Source organism: Triturus cristatus, chromosome 6, assembly GCF_964204655.1.
Source record: "Triturus cristatus chromosome 6, aTriCri1.1, whole genome shotgun sequence".
In the NCBI taxonomy this organism is placed as follows: domain Eukaryota; kingdom Metazoa; phylum Chordata; class Amphibia; order Caudata; family Salamandridae; genus Triturus; species Triturus cristatus.
Window position 1 is genome coordinate 1,462,941,989 of NC_140589.1, and position 20,547 is coordinate 1,462,962,535.

Sequence of the window (20,547 nt, forward strand, 5' to 3'; positions counted from 1 at the left end):
CGGCCATATTGTCTTTGTCTGCACGGGCTGCGGGGCCTACATGTGGGGGCTAGTCTAATCTTACGCCCGCGATCGGGCCAGGGCTAGATTGATTTCTATCACCATGGTTTCACGGATGGGCTGGACTGGGACTGGAACTGTCTGCATATGTTGTGCGCACTCGTCGCGATTTGTCTGCCTTCATTATATTGTTGTGACAAGTGATCTTCACACGACCGCCTTCGGGCGTAGTGGGTTCTCAGTGTGTGGAGGCGTAGTTGGCCGGTGGTTTCGGGCGCTCCGAGGTTACGTGGGCTCCTCCCCGCTTTCTTCTTTGTTTTCTTATTTTCTTTCCTTTATTCCTACTTTCTCTCTTGTCTATATTTCGGGTTCATTGGGCGACAGGCACTATGCTGGGGGGGGGGGCAGGCCGTAGCCTCCGCATTGGTGTAGGGTGGGGGGGTAATTTACTGTTTCTTTTTAGTTCTATGGGCCTTTTCTTCTATGTCTCTGCGCTGTCCTTGTTTCCGATTCGGGGTCCGGGTGTGGGGTGGATTGAGTGGGGGCGGCTTTGGAGGGGTGCGTATTTACTCATGTGACTATCCTGTTATATAACTGCATCGCCTCACTGTCTGAGATTTCTATGGCCGTTTTTAATGATGCTGCTGCTCTCCCGTGTGATGGAGCCATCTTGCGGACTCGAATCTCCTTGGTTCTATCCTCTACTGACTTTTTCCTCGATAAAATTATTTTGAAAACCTTAAAATTAACCTTCACTTCTCCTTCCCCTGGTGTCAAGGATCTTTCCAGTGTATAACTCCTGAATCGTTGCCAATCTTGACCATTGATGCACAGGGGATGTAATGTTTGTCTCAGTGCTTAACTGTTTTGTGGCCGGCCTGATGGTTGTAGGCCCGTATTTGTTCTTTTGCTATGCACAAATAAAGGTTTTAAAAAAAAAAAAAAAAAAAAAAAAAAGAAGAAATTAGAGAAGAATTTGGTCTTAGCCATAGGATTTTTTAAAGTTTTTACAAGTAAGGGATTTTCTTTTTCGCAAGACTGGTTGGGCAATTGGATTTCAACAGTGCAATTTGGTGGATGCCTTGGTAGCTGAACGCAAACCCTCAATAGGATTTATCTATTCCTTCCTCTACAAATACATGAGGGATGATATAGATAAGAATTCGCAGAGATGGCAAGAACAACTGACCATCTCAGACGCCTGCTTCTGGGAATCCTTTTCTCTTGCTCAGATATCATTCATATCAGCCAAACTACACGTTAAATATTACAAAACATGTTTTAATTTATACTATACCCCTAGTAGGAGTATCAAATGGGGGGGGGGATGGCAAAGGCATTCGTTGCCCTAGCTGTCATCTTAGGGGTGCTGATATTGTGCATATCTTTGCCCACTTGCTTGTCCTTATCCACTATTAAGATCCAGATAACAGAATTCCTGTCAAATAAACTGAATATTCAGGTAATTCTATCCCCTACAGCCATCCTCTTGGGAGTATCTGAATATCAGAGGCCGGCAAGAGGCAGAGAGATGAGATTTATTGCTATGACTGTTTTTCGTCTATGTATCGCCGCACCCAGGCTAGATAGCGACAAAGCAGTGTTCGAACAGTGGCTAGCCAGGGTGCTAGCTGTTTATAATTTAGAGAAGGCAATTTTCCTAAGGAAGGGGATTCGTAACAAAAGGAAGGGACTGAGGAGGTGGGGCCCGCTATTAGACTGGGTTGACATCAGGAGTTGTTGAGGTTAGGCATGATGCACTTTAATCCTGCGTTTATATAAGCGCCTAGGCACTTTGCTTGTCCCTAATGGATTGGCTTATATTTTCTTTGTTTCTTCTCTTTCTGTCACTTCTGGCATCAACTGTATGAATTTGATTGATTTCACTATGATATATGGTATGGCAATAGTGATTAATTTTTCTGGTATTTAATTGTGTAGCGGGTGTGGGTGTTTTATTGGGGGTAAAACGGTGGTCATATTGTGTTTTCTATTATGCACCAAGAGTTTGCAAATGATAATTAAAAAAATTACAAAAAAAAAAGAAACCATCCCTAAAGTGAGAACAGTAATCCTATTGATCCTTATACAGGTAAATAAAAAATTTTACGTTATTTTGGCACACATGACAGAAAAGGAAAGAACTAGTTCAGGATATCTGGGGCTCTTTTTGTCTTGGCTTAGAGGCTAAGCAAGTGCAATTCTAATGCTAGTAGTTGTGGCAAATGTAAAGCGTGTACCTCAAGTAAAAGAATGTACAGCTTTGTGACATAATTTATTCCCGTGTATGTGAAATATAAATTCAATATTTTCGGAAACACAAAGGGAAGGGTGGGGTATATACAGTATAGGTCTTTGCAGATTACGATCAGATAGCACACTTCCACAGTACAAATTGTAAAGTAATTATTAATGCTAATTTCATTTTGTTAAATGCTTTGTAAGTTAATGAAACTTGTATTTAAATAAATAAATTTACATGGAAAATGCAGTCACCAAGCAAGATAGGTTTAGAACTGGACTGTTTTATTTTGGTAAGTATATATGTATGTATGTATGTATGCGGTATTTCTATATCACAAACCTAGCCAAAAGTTAGCGGAGCACTGTACTTCGTCAAAAGCCAGTATAAAATCAACAAGTGATGGGAAAGATAGCGGGTTTGTGGACTGTTAATGCATTGCGATGTACTATTCATCTTTTGCTCTCAGACTCACACATTAATGAAACTCCCGTTTTCTGCAAGAAGAATAACATAGCTATTTGATAGACTCAAGAAAGCGCCTTGATGGTGGTCATTGGTGTGGCACAATAGGCGTCTTAGCTGCGGCTTGTATTCCTCAGGTTGGCCACTGGCCATGTGGTCTTTTCTTATGGAACAGGATCAAAGCCACATGTTTACTTTTTTTAGAAAGAAGGCGTGCTTTTGGCTGTGGCTAGCCAGGGCAGCTGCTTGTCACTTGGCAACTTTGTGATGTGCTGAGAAAAGGCGAGAAAGCTTCTTTATCACTGACTTTTAAATATTGGGAATGGAGCCCCTGGGCTATCAAAGACATGAGGCTGGCTGCCTAAAAGGAGGGTGCACACACTCAGCATTTTTCAGCAAATGAAACAGCAAGCATTGGCTAGGAACTATGGCCTTGCGTTCAGCTCTACTGCTCGGGGCGAGTCTTCCCTATGAGATGGAAGTTGGTAGATGTTGTCTCAATTAAATTAGGCATTTTTTATTCATTAATTTGTAGTTATGAGAAACAGGTTGAATTATTTTCTTCACCATTCATACCTCACAACTCTAACACTTTTTGAGTGATGCTAAAGTTGGGTGCGTTTCTGTCTAGTTACTAACGTCATGGACTGCCTTTCTATTAAATGTGGGCTGTGACCATTTTGCAACCTCCCCCAGAGGAAATAGGTTGAATGTATGGAATTGTAACTGAACACTTTACATCACAATGCACTACCCCGAGAGGTGCACAGTGCTCTTCGTCTTGAAGGGTGCACTGCACATCAAAAGGTTCACTGATGAATGAAGACAGGATATGAACGAGAGTGCTTCTTTTCTGTCAATTATAACCTTGTTCGGGACAGGCCTTGGCAACCTAACCAATATTAGAACATTGGAATGTTGGGAGCTCCATTGAAAACAATGGAGTGCTCCGGGCTTATAATGGCTGGTATAAGCCCGGAGCGCCAACATTCCAATGTGTCTTTGTTCACAGCTCTGGCTGTGAACAAAGACTTCAGGGAGCCGGAGGGGATTTGAATCCCCTGCGCTCCCTGAAGGCTTCGTTTTGTTAGAATATTCTGCCCTCTAGTGGCAGAATGTTCTAATAGCCTTTTAGCCCTTCGTAGCAGGGCTATACCGGCTTTTAAAGTCCCGCTGCTGTTGTTAAAGTACCTTGCCTTCGGCTCTGGCCTTTAACGCTGCAGCGGGCCTTTAACAGCCGGTATAGCCCGCTACGGCGGGCTATAAGGCTATAGTAAATTCCAGTCAGGTTTTTAGGATCTGTCAAATCAATCCGTACGAGAAAATCTGACATATAATAAATTTCAATATAGATTACGTGCAACTTTTTATGGTCATTGTGAAAATCCAACTAGGTTTTCCTATTTCCGGCGTTGACAAGCCATGCCTTAGTTTGAGCACCAAGAAATACACAGATACATAGGAATAAACTAGTTTCTCAGACATCTTAAGCATCCGGAGAGTTTTTTCGATCATATGACATACAACTGGCAGTGAGAACATGATTTACTTCACTGAACAATGAAATGAGATGACAAGATAGTTCTCCTTGTAAGGCGAATATCTCCAGAAACTTGCATTACGACTTTCACTCTTGATGACAAAAACACTGGGTATGGTATTGGAAGTTTTAGATACTGTGCTACAGCAACCAAAGTCCTGACAAAGTAAGAATGTGTAGGTAAGCATAGGTTTATTATACACTCCACATATACTTACCTTGATTATATATATATTCAAGGTATGTTGATGTAGAGTAAAATAGTAAACCTATGCTTAACTACATAGACTTGCAATCAGAATATTTTAGTTCTACACATTTTTGCGACAAATATACTATTTTAGTCGATAGTCTGATATATTAGCATAACACTCTAAGTAGAAAAACTGCGTCTTCATATCCATCCTGGAGAAAGAAGATCGATTGTTGGCAGAGCACCATTCATCAGGATAAAACGTTTTTGTATCCTGCTTTTTATTTTTAAGAATATACTCTCATTTCGAAACATTGACTGTGTTTTTATAAACTAGAAAATGGCAGCATTTATGCAACTGTGCAGAATTTTAAATATTAAAAAACAAACATTACAGAAGCAGGTAACAATAAGAAAAAATGTTTTTTGCCAACATAATCTAAGCTACAGATCACCAGCTCCAGGATTTAAGACCGAATGGCAGGTTCACTGAGTGTTGTATTACTTTTACTCAATGGACCCCGCACATTACTACATTCATAATTGATATAGATTTACCTTCCAACCACATTGCACATTATTCTAGTTCTAGTCACAATCATATAAATAATTTATGCATGAAACGAGCATTAAAAATTGTATAAAGTACACTGTGCAAAACACCATTTAACAATCTACATTCTATGCAAATAGCCTGGCTAAAATCTATCACTTGTGCTTGTTGGTCATCTTCCATGCTGAAATAATACTTTCATGTTATGTCATAAATATGTATACTGTGTAGTACCTAAAGAAAAACAAAAAAACAAAAGGAAAGCATGTAAGATGGGTGGAGGGACAGGGTGAGGGTACACAGAGAGCCTCTGATAACTGAAGGGAAGGTGAGTCGAGAGATACTGTGGTGAGTGGAGGGACAGTGTAAGGGTAGAAACAGGCCTGTCACTAATGGAGAGGAACCTTAGGGAAGAGGCAAGAGACAGGGAGAGAAAGGACAAGTGGATCAACATGGTGAGAAGAGATAGAGAGCCTGTGATTAATGAAGGGATAGAGTGAACAGAGCTCCAAATGACTGGAGTCAAGTAATGGAATAGGAAGTGTGAAAAAAGACCCTGTTATAAATGAAGGGATGGGGTCAGCAAAGAGAGAGTCTGTGATTAACAGAGGAATAAACTGATGAATACTGAGAAAACCTGTGATGAACTGGGGATAGGATGCTGAATGAATGGAAGCAGGGCATGTGATGAGTCTGGGGAGAATGGATACTGACAGCTTTTAATGTATGGAGAACGAGGCATAACAGAGAAGAGAGACAGAATGCTAGTGACACATTGGAGGAAAGAAGAGAAATGAGAGCCGAGAAACAGACCCTGCAATGAAACGAAGGTCAATGCAAGGAGAGTAGGAAAGGAGGACCTGCAACAACTGCTCATAGTTTGGCTTCGTAAAGCATAAATCCCAGCAAGGACCAGTCAGAGAAGGTTTGGACATACAGTCGGGTAGAGTGTGAGGAGGAGATAGAGCGAAGGCCTGTCTTGAATGAAAGGCATGGCGAGAAGAGACAAGGAACCTGTGATGATGTAACTTCAAGTGCTAGCATGGTAAGGAGGAAGCGTGCTTGTGATATAAAGCATGTTATATTACATTACCAGTTATTACTATTGACTCTTTAGGCAAACAGATTGTGGACTTGTAGTTTATATTTGAGAAACTAAGAAGACTGGTAGTTGCTTTGTACCGTGTCCAAGACTCTAAATCACTCGCGAATGGCCTGAAATGCTGCCATCTGAGATGCGCCGCCTTGTTGGGGTATAAATGTCTGTGTGGTTAATGATCATCATCACTCTTTGTACCATCAAGAGGAGAGTTCAATTCATCTGTTCATTGGAAGGGATAGAAAGTGTGGCTGGTTCACTGTTGTTCTCCCCTGGCTGTCTCTGCTCCTCCTGGCAGTGCCACACCCCCGGACCACCAAAGCTTCTTGGTGTTGGGCTCAAGTTCAGCCAAGTTTAGTGAGCTGGAGGTCTCCATTAATCCGGATTGTATCTATTGCCGACAGTGTATGCACCCGATGGTAAAAATCAAAGAGTTGATGCCCATCCACAAATAATCGAAAACGAGGGTGTTCGCAAAGTATTTCCACCTGCAGGAAGAAAAAAATAAGTAACCAAATACTGCAGACAGGACGTCAGAACTTTGAGACAATGTTCTAGCAAATCGTAATTCTTCACCAAAATGACCTCGCAAAGAGTCTGAGTTGCCCATTCATCCTCTCAGGGTCAGTTTCACAGGTGCCAAGTGATAACATCATTTTCAAAAGCATAATCTAGCAAAAACACTTTTCAAATTTCTTTTTAACAACAAAATAGTTTTTCTAGCTAGTGCATTATTCAGACTAAAGACCTTTTCACATAAACTTAGCGTCTTCTAAGTAAATCAGTTTCTATTAATATATTTACTTCCATTCACACGCCATTTATAACTATACCCCAAACTACCTATTTTACACACACAGTTACAAGAAATATCTATACATATATATTTATATTCTATTTTTGTTTTTGATAGTAAAAATACCCATTCATATGTTTCATGTGTGCCTTTCTACTATACGTGTGTATATATTATATATATGCACAGAGACATGTTTCTATTTTTACTATGATGTTGTTATGTTATCTACATTTCGGAAGGAAAAGCTACCACCCCTCCCCCGCTCCCCAATTGAATTCATAAACATGTGATTTTAGCATTGTTTATATAACAGTATTGTTTACTTGTTTTATGGGGGGGGGGGGGTATATCCATCAAGCCGTTCTGTGATATATGTGCATTTCCCTAATCTTTTTGTTTGTGTGTCTATGTGTAAGTAAGTTTGAGTGTTGGTGAGAGTGTGTGTGTGTGTGTGTGTTCAGTGAAACAACAGGGGTTTAACTAATATTATAGTTATAGGAAAACATCAGTTTAAACATAAAAGTTTAAACTGGAAAAACCCCATTGAAATTCACTAGATAAAGTTATCTCAAGTTTCTATAACTCATGTTCTTGCCATGCACGGTGCGGTCATCAGTGATGTCATTTCAGATATTGTAGGGGTAATATCAATGCTGTCATAGAAAGTCATGTGATGTAATATGTGAGGCAACTTAGGACATGAGTTATAGTTACGTGATATAACTATAACTTGAGAATGTTAGTGTTTTTTTAGTTTGAAATTGTATATATTAACTGACATTTTCAAGTCAAGTCAAGAGATACTTTATTTTGGCCTAATAAGGCCATAAAAGAACAAATAAAACATAAAAAAAAATACAGTGCAATCAGTACAGCTTTTCCGACATTAAAAATAAGCATACACATTAAAATATTTGATCAGTAAAAAAATATAAGGTGTAATAAATATCCTAAAAAAGTACAAGTATCTCAATCATGATATACAAAGTACTATATTAGAAAGGCGGAACCTCGGGTCATGATGAGGAAGTAAGATCAGTTGGTTGAACTTGCTCTTTCTTTAAAACTGCTCGGCGTACACACCACATTGAAAACAGATAGCGGGACACTGAATATGCAATGGGCATACTGCTATCATATTTTAGGATCCTAAAAGCCTGTGAACAGTGGGAAGTTCCAAGATTCCTACATAGCTGTCGTAACCAGTGATGTCTTACTTCCTTATATGCTGGACAAAAAACAGTACATGTAGGTCAGTCTCTGTACAGTTATTACAGGTCGGACAATCTTTTGTGGAACTGCCCCCCCACTTATAAGTAACGGCACGTAGGGGAGGTGTACCATGCCTAAACTGCAAGTATAGTTTATGGGCAAGAGACAGCTGTATATCGTCTATAATAAGTTCTAAACTGTATTGCAGTTCAACTTCTAGAATAGATGTTGTAAGTGTACCTGTCCTGGGACCCCTCATTAGTAGGTTGAAATTATGATCCTTGAAATTCTTCTTAAAACCTTCCTAGGAGTTAACGGACATCTGGCTTCAGCACTATCCCATAGATCTCCCATTCCAGTGGATATCAGAGAGTTCTTAATGTGAGTGAGCCAAGATATTTTGCTTGCTCCGCTCAGGTTTGCCACTTCCCTCAGTTCCTCTCTATACATAGATAGCTCTGGGGTGCTCCATAGGCGGCGCCAGTATAGCAAGGGTCTGAGGGCGACCTCCAGTGTAATTGGACTAACTCCAAGATCCATTCGGAGCGGGGTGAGGGGTGTGCTTTTGGGAAGTCCCAAAAGTTGTCTAAGAAATGAGTTCTCGATCTTAGCAAGTTGTTCAGATGGCCTATGACCCCAAATTTCCACCCCATATAAGGCAGCTCCTCTGGCTTGTGCCTTATATCGACAACAGGAGGGTATCATCTGCAAACATCAAGGCAGATACCTTGTGGCCGCTAACTTGGGAGCATCTATGTCCCCTCCCGCTGTCAGGGCCCCCACTAGGCCATTGATAAAAATACTAAAGAGGGTCAGGCCAAAACACACCCTTGCCGTACACCTCTCTCTATGGGTATATGATCGGTGAGCTCTCCATTCTTCCCGTATCTGATTTGGGCAACGTTGTGTTCATGTAATCTTTTTAGCACGTGGCATAAGTACAGGGGCGCTCCCAGATCTAATAGATTAACCCATAGTTTCTCTCTGGGAACTAAATCGAAAGCTGATTTTAAGTCCACAAATATCATATAGAGGCTGCCACCCTCCAAGATCACTGTTTTCCAGTGCAATAATTGTAATCTTTCATACTTGGTTAATTGTGGACATTTTTCCTCTAAATCCGGCCTGGTAGGGACTAAGATTGGAACATTTCTCCATCCAGTTCTGTAATCGGCCCAAGAGCACTCAAGAAAAACTTTTCTGTGCGACGTCAATAAGGCTAATGGGACGATAATTCGCGGGATGGAGGGGTGATCCCCTTTTAAAAATCGGGATAATTTCCGCCGCTAACCATGTTGTGGGGATCTCCATTCCCTCCATTCCCTGGAGAATAGCATTGAATACGGTCCATAAGTACAGAGCCCAAATACTAGGTTCAGTACGATAGAGATCTCCAGGGATCTTATCTATGCCTGGAGCCTTTGCGGGAATTACTTGATCAATTGCAGCCGTTATCTCTTTTAGGGAAATTTTGGGGTTGTCCAGGCGAGCTAGCTGTGACTGGGGACAATGAGTTACTACTAGCCCTAAATCGCACTCCACCCCGGAATAAAGGGACTGAAAGTGAGCCTTCCAAATCTCAACCCCTAGATTTGGTTCGAGTGCTGGTTTATCCTCCTTGGAATCAGTGTTTATTAGTTTCCAGAAGGTCCTCGTGTCCCTGCTATTTAGAGCATGTCTCAAACTCTCCCATTTTTCTACTTCCCAATTTTTTTTGGCTAGCTTAATTGTGTTTTTGTAGGATAACCTATTGGCCTTTATTATCAGCTTATCATTTGGTTTAATGGCTGAGACAAGGGTTTTCTTGGCCTTGCGGCAGTTGCCATCGTACCAGGGGTGCCTGGGTGCACTGGCTTCCTTTGATCGTGATACATAGGAAAAGCTATCAGCCAGGGCCGCCACTAGGCCTTGGTGGTTTTCTGCAATTTCACAGAGTAGACGAGTGGGATCTACACACTCGCACAGTTGATTTGCAACCACCAGATATGGCATGATGGTTCAAGAGAGATAAGCTAGTCTATCTTGAGATTGGCATAGGGCACCCAATCTTACTCTCCTCCTGCAGTTAGTTAGGGTGGGCCCTGGGGTATTCAAAAATTGGCCCTTTGGGACATGCCCGGTATGTGGCAAGGCCAATTCTAAGATCAGAGCATTATGGTCGCTGTCATGTCTGGGCTCAATCTTAAAGTCAATTATCCAGTGCCATGATTTAGTGTTCGACAGAATATAATCTATAATGGAGTGGCAGCCCGGTCTATTGAAGGTAAAGTTACTGGAGAATCAGATTTAACTGACATTTTCACCTAACTATAATGTCACGTTAACCTTTACTTTTTTTTTTTCCAGCAACAAAGTACTGACCAGCTGGAACATGGCGGCCGCGAGGTAAACGGTTGCGGACTGCCGGGGAAGGAGATGAGAGCTATGAGGGTTTGAGCGCCCCCCGCCCGCCTCTCCATTTGTGGCATGACCCTTTGAGCGGCAGAAAGACGGCGCAAAAATATAAAATCTTCTTTTTCATTTCTACTCACCGAAAGTTGAATGTTATCGACTCGGCTGAATTGCGAGGGCGACTCCAGCTTCAGAGAAGCGGGGAGAACGTCGACTTGGCTAAGGGCAGCGGGACTGCTGCAGCGTCTTCGAGCAGCGCGCGCACAGAGGGGAAGAGTCAGCACAAGCCTCCTTGCGGTGCATACGGCGTCTCTGACTCACCAGAGAGGGAATTCAATCCGGATCCACCACCTAGAGGGGCCCCAACAATATGGCAAGAACGGGAAACGTTTGAAAGAAGACTCTGTTAAACGACCTTTAGCCCCAATGGAGAAGGAGAGTTTTACACCTGCAGAGAAGAGAGGTGAGTCCTCTGGTGTAAATCTGGATAGGATTTCGAGGTACACTCTCCGTACCCGGGCCCTCGGGAGAATTCATCAGGGGTAAGTCACAATTTTAGTTTACTTCCAGCTAAGGCTAAGGCGGCCCCTGGAGATACCTCTGCTGGTAGAGCTCCGTCAAAGGTTACAAAAGTAGGAAAAGTCACAAAACACCAGGGGAAGAGTCCGCATGGTAGGGGAAAAAAAACTCCCCCTTGCAAGCTAAATTTACTCCATCATTAAAAGCATACTATAAAGTGCTAACACACGTAATGGCATCAGGAGACACTGGAGGTAGCACGACAGGGGGGCTTCAGAATAAACTGACAGAGCCGGAGGTCAGCCCCATTATGCCCCCTAAGTCAGTAATTAACTTAGGAGAGGAGATACAAGAGGGCCAAGAATAACGAGAAGATAATGGAGATACCGGGACTCATTTTCAAGTAGCAACGCAGAATAGGTTTAGTATCTTCCAAGATGAAGAGACTTTGGAGACGCAGCAGGCGGGTGGGGGAAGAGACCCCAGGGTACAAACAAAAAAACGGTTAGCTCCTTCAAGCACGTTGGTACAATCGGAATCCTTAGTGGAATCCCAGCCTCCCTTAGAAAACTCAAATGTCCCATTGGCTTCTATCCTTCTTGACCTTAAGGGAGAGCTCAGAAACCGTTTTGAGACATCAGAGGCAAATCAAGCAGATATCCAAGCCTCTTGAGCGGTTCTTGCACAAAAATTGGATGATGTCGCCACCCGAACAGGGAAGCTCGAGGAGGAAGTAAGCTCAATGCGGAAGAACATCTCAAATAACATAAAAGGAGTTGAGGCGTTAGTTAAAGAAAATGCTAGCCTTTGGGAGGATCTGGAAAGAATAGAAAACCACTCTCGGAGAAACAATCTGCGGCTTTTAAATATTCCAGAGGCGGAGGATGGGACCAATCCTAAAGCGTTAGTGATCAAATTATTAACGGAGATGGCCCTGAGTGACGGACCAGATATTGACCTGGATGGAGAGATAAGCGGGTTCACAGAGACCCATTCAAGAGAAATCCACACCGCCAGAAGCCAAGGAAAATCTTGATAGATTTTCTCTCATATTCAGTTAAGGAAGTTATATTGTTGGCTGCACTGAGGAATGGTCCCTATACAATCCAGAACCTTACGTTCACAATCAGATCAGATCTATGCCACACAACGGACCAGAAACAATGGGAACTGGGCAAAAGAATGGGGGAGCTTAATAATCTGGGGGCTTGAGGGACCCCTTGCGAGTGTGGTGGTAAATGGCCGGGCATCGACTCCGTTCAGGCTTGGGAGGGGGACTCGGCAGGGCTGCCCCCTGTCGCCTCTGTTGTTCGCCCTTGCTCTTGAACCGCTGGCGGCGTGGATACGCTGGCACCCGGATATACGTGGCCTTCGGTGGTCGCCCGAACACGAGGACCGCATTTCGCTATATGCTGATGACATCTTGTTGTATCTTGCCTCGCCTAAGAACTCACTCATAGTGGTCTGTGACGTTCTTACATCCTTCGGTAGGAATTCGGGTCTCGTCATCAACTGGAGTAAATCGTATTTATACATCCTGAGTGGTGAGGTTCCGCCGGTCCCGCGAACTTGTTCGATCCAGATTGCTCAGCAGGGCTTCGTGTATCTGGGGATCTTTATCTCCATGGACCCCGCTTTGCGGTATGAGAGAAACCTGCTCCCCCCCCTGGCGCGCCTGCGGCGGGATGTTGAGGGCTGGCGGAGGCTGCCGCTCTCCCTAGTCGGGCGCGCTGCCTTGTTCAAAATGATGTCCCTTCCTCGGTTCCTCTACGCATTGCAAAATACTCTAGATTGGGTGCCGGCCAAGTACTTTCGGGAGGTTGTAAGCCTCCAACGGACGTTGTTGTGGGATGGGCGGCCGCGGATAGCGATTGCTAAATTGACGCTTCCATGGTATGACGGGGGTATCGCGCTTCCAGACATCCGACGCTATTACTGGGCCACCCAGTTGTCCGCGATTAACCACAGTTTCTATGGCCCGGCCCTCAGCCCTGGTTATGCCATGGACAGATGGTTGTTGCGCGGTGGGAACTATCTTAGGGCGTTGTACTCGCGGTCCCTCGACTCATCCCTCACGGGGCCCACCGGGGTGGCGGTGCGTGTATGGAAGATGGCGACTGACTCTCTGGGCTGGAAGGATAGGCTCACCCAAGCTGCCCCGTTGTTTGAATCTGAAAGGTTGGGTAGGCTTTGGCATACGAAAGGGTTTGATAAATGGGACTTGATCGGCATCTCCAGGGTTGGAGATATGCTGATTAAGGGTAGGGTGAAGTCCTTTGAAGAGTTGCAGAAGGAGTATGAGTTGGGGGCGTCTGAGTTTTTTCGATATGTTCAGGTGCGTCATGCCCTGCGGTCAGTCCTCGTAGAGGGTGAGAAGGTGCCTGAGTCCTCGCCTTTGGAGGACCGGATCCTTGATGGCCATATGCCGGAGAGCACGATCTCGCTCATCTACAAGAAACTGATAAATGTTCGGGCTGATATGCTACTGGGGCTGCGGGACCAGTGGACTAGGGACGGACTCGAGTTGGATGATGAGGACTGGCAGTCTGCTGTTTCCTCTCCTAAGGAGGTTGCGATCCCGTCGCGTCTGAGGCTGGTGCAGCTCAAGATCCTGCATCGAGTGTATGTGACGGGGCCGCGACTGGTTCATATGGGATTCTCTGAGGAAGGCCTATGTAGGAGGGGATGCGGTATGGTGGGTACTTTCCTACATATCATCTGGGAATGTGGTGTCATCACGGAATTTTGGAGGCGAGTTCATGCGGTGATGGGGGAGGTGACGGGCATTGCTATGCAGCCGGAAGCGCGGTGTTGTCTCCTGAATGTCTGGGGGCCCACTGACCATGATGAGGCACAGACCCAGTGGGTGACCCTGGGTAACATGGTTGCTAAGAGGGACATCGCGCGCTTGTGGGGTTCCGGGGGGCCCCCCACGTTAACTGCGTGGAAAGAAAATATGGACTGGAGTATGCTCAGGGAGAAGACAGTATATTGTGCCAGAGGCCGCCCTCGGAAGTGGCATGCCATCTGGGGGCGGTGGAATCAATACAGGGGGGGAATATGTCTTGCCCCTGATCTGGATCCCCCCGAGGAACAGCTTTCTTCTTGACCTTCTTTCCAGCTCAGTATGCAGATGTGATGGTTAATTGACTTCTTGGGCCTCTGCTTTTCCCCCTTTTTCCTCTTATCATAGTACTGTGACTATTAGACGATTGGGGTCCGGCTCCCCCTGAGGGGCTATCACCGTGGGCATTCAGTGTTGTTGCCTTGCTGGGGTTTGTTGTGTGTTTGTAATTATTAAAAATGGAACCTTCTCACTGCTCCTTCAATGTACTGTGGACGATTCTTTGTACTCTCCTATCGAAGCTGCCGAACCTCCTGGTTGTCGGCTGAATAGCTGTGTCCAGATTCTTGAAGAAATAAAGGTTTAAAAAAAAAAAAAAAAAAAAAAATAATAATAATAATCTGGGGGCTAAGGTTCAATTAAAATTTCCAACTATGCTCCGCGTTATGTGGAATAACCAACTGCACAATATACAGTCCATAGAAGAGGCAGATAGTCTGATTGATTTCATAGGGAAAGGGGGGTGCTCCTGAGAAAACGAGTCCGTCAATTTAACCTATGGGTGAGCTAATAAGGGTGAAAATAAAAGTTTTAAAAAAAAGGAGATAAAACATATAATTGTAACAAATGTAATAGGGACACACAGTTATTAATACTAGGGGGGTGAGGGGGAGGCTCAGCTATGACTACAGATAAGTCTCCTTCCTTCGACGGTTCAATAGGCTTTATGCCGGATAATCTGGGGAGGGTTCCTATGGGGGTGATAAAGGGGGTTAAGGGTGCACAGGGTGGGGCGCAGCAGGAGAAAATAAAAAATAAGTCCTCATTAGCCGTATCAGACACATCACCAGGGCTTACTTTTAACTTAAAGAACCAGAGATCCTCAGATCCAAGAAACTGTGGCACTATGAGATAAATGGCAGGGAGGGACAATAAGGCTTTAATTGCAACTTGGAACGTAAATGGTTTAAGGTCAAAATACAGACAGAGGCTGGTAATGAGGTATCTAGAAGAATCTAAAGCCCAAGTATGTATCATACAAGAAACCCACTTAACGGCGAGTGAGAGCAGGGGGTTATACCTGAAACAAAGTTGGGTAGGGAGTTATGTAGCATCAGACCAACTAGAATATTCTAAAGGTGTTGCAGTATTCATTAGGAAAGGGTCAGGTGTGGAGATGACTGCTTCTAACACTAATAGTTCAGGTAGATGGGTCAAGGCCACTCTTAAGTGTTTGGGTTCTGATTTTGTGTGCGCTGGTTTTTATGGTCCGAATACGGACGACCCCCAGTACATAGTAGATATGCAATTAAGATTAGCTGGGGCAACGGCACCCATAATAATAGGGGGCGATTTTAATACCCTTCTAGACCCAATATTAGATAGATCCACAAGCAGAAGAGGTGGCCAGGCTCAAGCCTGGATGAAGAGGTCTTAAAGTGCTGGTTAAATAACAGGTCTCCCGGCCTTAACAACAGAAGGGAGGAACGGGGTTGATGCCCCAAATACGGAAGAGGAAATGTGAGAGCAACTTAAACACATGAAGAACGGTAAGGCGGCAGGCCCTGATTCTGTACTGGTCGAGGTCTACAAGTTGATAGTAGAGGAGATAGTACCGGAAATGGTGGCTCTCTCTAATTCTGTTTATAAGGAGGAAGGATAGATTCCATACTCGTGGAATGAGGCCATAATCACTTTGATCCTAAAACCGGCTAAGGATCCGAGGAAGGCCGATTCATATCGACCAATCTCCTTATTAAATGTGGATCATAAAATTTACACAGGTATATTGGCCGGGAGACTGGCCAAGGTGGCCCCCCAGCTAATACATACAGACCAGATAGGCGTTGTCCCTAAGAGACAAATACAAGAACTCACACTGTCATTAATAGGGACTATAGATCTAGCAGTTGCGAGATCGATCCAGTTGGCGGTGATCACTATTTATGCCGCCAAGGCTTTTGATCGTGTCAGCTGGGTATTTCTTTGGGCTGTTTTAGGCACAATGGGCTTCAGTACTGATTTTATTCGGGCAGTACAAAAACTAAACGAGCACCCCATGGCCAAAATTCTCTTAAATGGCTCCCTGACAGGGAGCTTCAAAATCTATAGAGGGACGAGACAGGGTTGACCCTTGTCCCCTCATCTCTTCGATATATACATCGAACCTCTAGCGCACATGTTAAGAACAGATGAGCAGATTATCCCTATCTACCAGTTTCCAACGCACAGTAAAATTGCACTATATGCAGATGATTTGGTAATTTACACTTCTGACCCAGCTCAAACATTAATTAAGATAGAACAACTGACAACCTAATTCAGGGCACTTCAGTTAATATTTCAAAAACAGAAGTAATGTGTTGGAACATGGTGGGGTGGCAGAGTCTGTTCAGAGATTAAATATCTGGGGATAATAATTGCGGATAAAATTGATGAGATTCCTTCTCGTAATCTGAAAAGAGTGATGAAGGAGGTAGATAAACGACTAGCTAGGTGGAAGAACTTACCCATGTCAATATATGGGAGGGTCAATTTGATAAAAATGTCTGTTCTCCCAAAGTTAACATACTTTTTTAACTGCATACCACTCAGCTTCCATAAGGATGAAATTAACAAAATACACGGGAAAATATCTAGTTTTACCTGGGCATCCCGGGGGTTTCGTCTCTCTTGGAAAAAACTAAGAAGTAGCCTTAAGAAGGAGGTGTTAGGATTACCAGATCGCAGACTTTATTGCATGGCCTTTCAATTTTTAAAAAATGCGTATATTGGCTGGGGAGTCCATGAACACTACCTGGGGCTTAATATTGGGAGGAATGAATAAAGATTTGGGAGGAGCCTTCTTATATAAATTTGGAGCACAATTTAAAAAAAAAAAGTAAGGTTAAAGGTTTTAAAATCAGCTTTAAGTCTTTGGCTGGCAGTGAGACGGACTTTAAAGATTGGCTACTTCTCAGAATTTGCCCCAATTTGGGAATCCCCGGGAATGCCAGAATGACTAGAAGATGCCCTAGCTTGCCCTTAAAACAGGTGGGGATAACGAAATGGGGAGACTTGATAACAACAGGAGGATTGGTCCCCTCGGAGGTATTGAACATTAGGACAGGCAATAGGCTTTCCAGGTTCAAGTACTTGCAGCTTACTTCATGGGCTCTGACTGCAGTGGATAAAGTCGGCGGTAATTCCAGGATACCAGTCAGAAAGCTAAGGTAGTGGCAAAATGGTACAGACAATTTTCAGATGCAGAAGAAGAAAAAATTAAGGACCTCTCGGAGGACTGGACAGATATATTGCAGGAGGGCAGCATACAATCTCTGTGGATAGACTCTGTGAAATTACTTTATGCCACAGTAACACCAGCTAACTTTAAGCGCCATCATTTTTTTGTCATCCATAGGTTGGATTGGACACCACAAAGACTAGCCAAGTTTGTGCTACAGCCTGTTCCTAGTTGTAAAAGATGAAACCACCCAAGGGCCAATGATGTCGATGTCTTTTATACATGCCTAGAATTAAAAGAATTGTGGAAGACTGTAGAAGCCACCATAAGGGCCATTTTAGCAGAACATATAATCTTAACCGAAATATTGGTGCTTCTCGGGGTGGATTATGTCTCCCAACAGGCTCTAAATAGTAAGCAATGGAGTTTACTATTTTATTTGTTACTCCTAGCTAGGCGAAAGATTTGTAAACACTGGTTGGATCCCCACCCCCCAAATTCAATCGCCTGGTTAAGTGTGGTTAAATGGATATGTAACTTAGATACCAAGGGGATCCCACGAAGGTCCGCAGAAATGTGGGAGGACTTTGTAAAGTGGTCAGGAAAGGGCTCGAGGATAAGCCTACAGGTGGCTCATAAACACTGATAACTGGTCCAATGATTACATCAAGCCATGGATTAGGTGGTGGGGGTTTTCAGCCCCTCCCCCTTTATAATAGAGCAGTGCCGTGGAAGGTATGAGTCAGAAACTGCTTGAACCACAGACGGATCGAGGGTGTCTACAACCAGCCCAGAGTGCAGTAGCCATGGTGTAATGAGGACTAAAGAAAAAATAAAAATAAATAAACCTTTGCTTTTTTCAGTGAACATCTAAGGATTTTTTGAATACCTAAGTACAACTGTTACATTAAACTACTTGTTTCTGTGCATTTCAAGTGTTTTCAATGAAAGTCACTGTCAATATATAAAAGGCAAGCCTATTGGTTTTGTCAAAGAGCATTTAAATAAAGCATTTATAGTCAAAACAACATTAAACATGTGTCAGTCTTTTTTTCTTACACTTCTAAGGTCCTCAGGCCATATAATGCAGCCATAAGACTAACTAGAAGGGGTCCCTGTACTCCCAAACTGAAGGCAAAAGCTCCAGCTTAGGAAAAGCTTAAAAATATCAATACTTTTTCCTGGGGTCATATTATATAGACCCCAGGAAACATAGTTGTGGGGAGCTGCTGCAGCCAGTGGTGTAGCAAGGGGGGGTGGGGGTTCGGTCCGCCCAGAGTTGCATGAGTTTTGGGGGCAGCACCCCTCCGCTCTTACCTGTGGCCGCAGTCATGGAGTGACCGCTGCAGGCATTGCCCGCACCATTCTGCCCTTAAATTCAGCCGCCGCAGGCAGCAAACGCAGGAGCTGCCATAAAGACTACCTACGCCACTGTCTGCAGCTCCCCACAACACTTATGAAACATGCTGGTGGCGCCTCAGCCCAGATTGTGGCACCACCATGCATCCAAATGTGTTTAAAATAGCCCCTGTAGAGGCTTATAGTGTGCCCCTTGCCAGGAGCTGTGAATAATAAATGAGCGGCTCCGCAAGCTCCTTTATTATTACCCCAGTGTGCTTTTTAAAAATGTGGTTCTTTTTCGTGGGTGTCCCAGTCCCACCCAGGACACCCACAGCTTTTGTTGGCGGTTGCGGGGTGAAACCCAGTTCCCTGTGGCCCACAAACTCCATGCAATGGGGCCATGCTGTAGCCGGACTCAGTTTTTGCAATTTTGATTTATTTGGGGGCCATGGAGGGAGCCCCATGACCTCTATGGCACCATTGACTCCCTGCAAGCAGCTCCATTCCATTGGGCCAAACAGCAGTTGGCAACATGACCTTCAATTTTGGTATCACTGAAGGGCCTTACTGTACACCTGGGGCACCTCACAACATTGTCAACTTTCGGGGCTGCAGAGGTAGGCCCATAGCTGCCCTACCAGCACTCATCTCGGGTGCAGCAGCAGTCGGCATTGCTCACAGCCGGCGAAAGCAACTTTTCTTTCGGCTCCCACTGGGTGGGAGCAATTCTATGTTACCCTGCCTGCGAGCATGTGGGCAGGAAGAAACATTTGTGCTCCCACCTGGCAGGATCTTTTCTGCAGGAAAGAGGTCCCTGGTGTTGGAAATGGCCCTTTTTGCAGGCTTACCGCCAAACAGTTTGCCTTCATCCTCCTATTTTTCTGACCTTCTTTTTGTGGGCTTTCAGACTCTGGGCACTTTACCACTGCTAACCAGTGCTAAAGTGCATGTGCTCTCTTTTCTAAACATGGTGTAATGGGTTTACACCTGTTTGGTATATTTGATTTACTTGTTGTAAGTCCCTTGTAAAGTGGTATACCATTTACCCAGGGCCTGTGAATTAAATACTACTAGTGGGCCAGCAACACTGATTGCGCCACGTACAGAAGTAGCATTTCAAACCTCTCTCAGGCCTGTCAAAGCAGGGTCTCTGAGTGTAGTTTACTGCCACTTCGACTTGGCATTTAAAACAACTTGTCAAGCCTTAAACTTCCTTTTTATTACACACAGGGCACTTCTAAGGTAGGCCCTAAGGTAGCCCTTTGTGTAGGGTGCAGTTTAAGTAAAAGGTAGAACATGCACTTTTATGTGTTGCATGTTCTGATAGTGACAAACAGCCAATTTTGTTTTTCACTACTGTGAGGCCTACTACTCTCATAGGCTAGCATTGGAGTTCCCTTAAAAAAAAAAAGTATATATCTCAAATAGTTTTTATTGAATTTTCAGGAAAAGAATAAAGAATTGATAAATACAGTAATAATAATATTAATGATCATAAAAATACTGACAAATAATAAAAACAAGGAAAAATTACAAAAGAAGAAGAGAAGGCAGCAAGTTATTCAAGTGCGTTGCAGTAGGAGTTGCAGTTATGTTAGAAAGATATACAGGTAGTCTATAAATATCGCAATCTACCTTCGTACCAGTGGCGGCTGGTGGAATTTGAAAGTGGTGAGCGTAAAATGATTGTCAAACTGAAATGCAGCGAGCTTGCGTAGCGAACGAGCCCGAACAACCTAAGTAGGGTTCGGGGGTGTTACACCCCTGGGAAAAGTTTGAAAAAAATGTAGAAATGGTGCATTTTCAAGCAAATTTGAGAAAGCAGGAAGGTTAATAAAGCAATTGTGAAAGTGCAGTTATTACATTAATAAAGAGATGTCATAACACAGGTAGCTGCTTATTCAAG

At 43.8% G+C, this 20,547-nt stretch overlaps 1 protein-coding gene across 1 annotated transcript in view; it reads right to left on the reverse strand.

Annotated features, from left to right (window-relative positions):
* Positions 1-4,704: 4,704 nt before the first annotated feature.
* LGALSL (galectin like) overlaps positions 4,705-20,547 on the reverse strand; it is a 50,073-nt gene continuing 34,230 nt past the window's right edge. Inside the window, exon 5 of the mRNA XM_085612531.1 lies at positions 4,705-6,580. Within this exon, the coding sequence (XP_085468657.1) occupies positions 6,437-6,580 (144 nt within the window). The 3' untranslated portion in view covers positions 4,705-6,436. The remainder of the gene's footprint in view (positions 6,581-20,547) is intronic.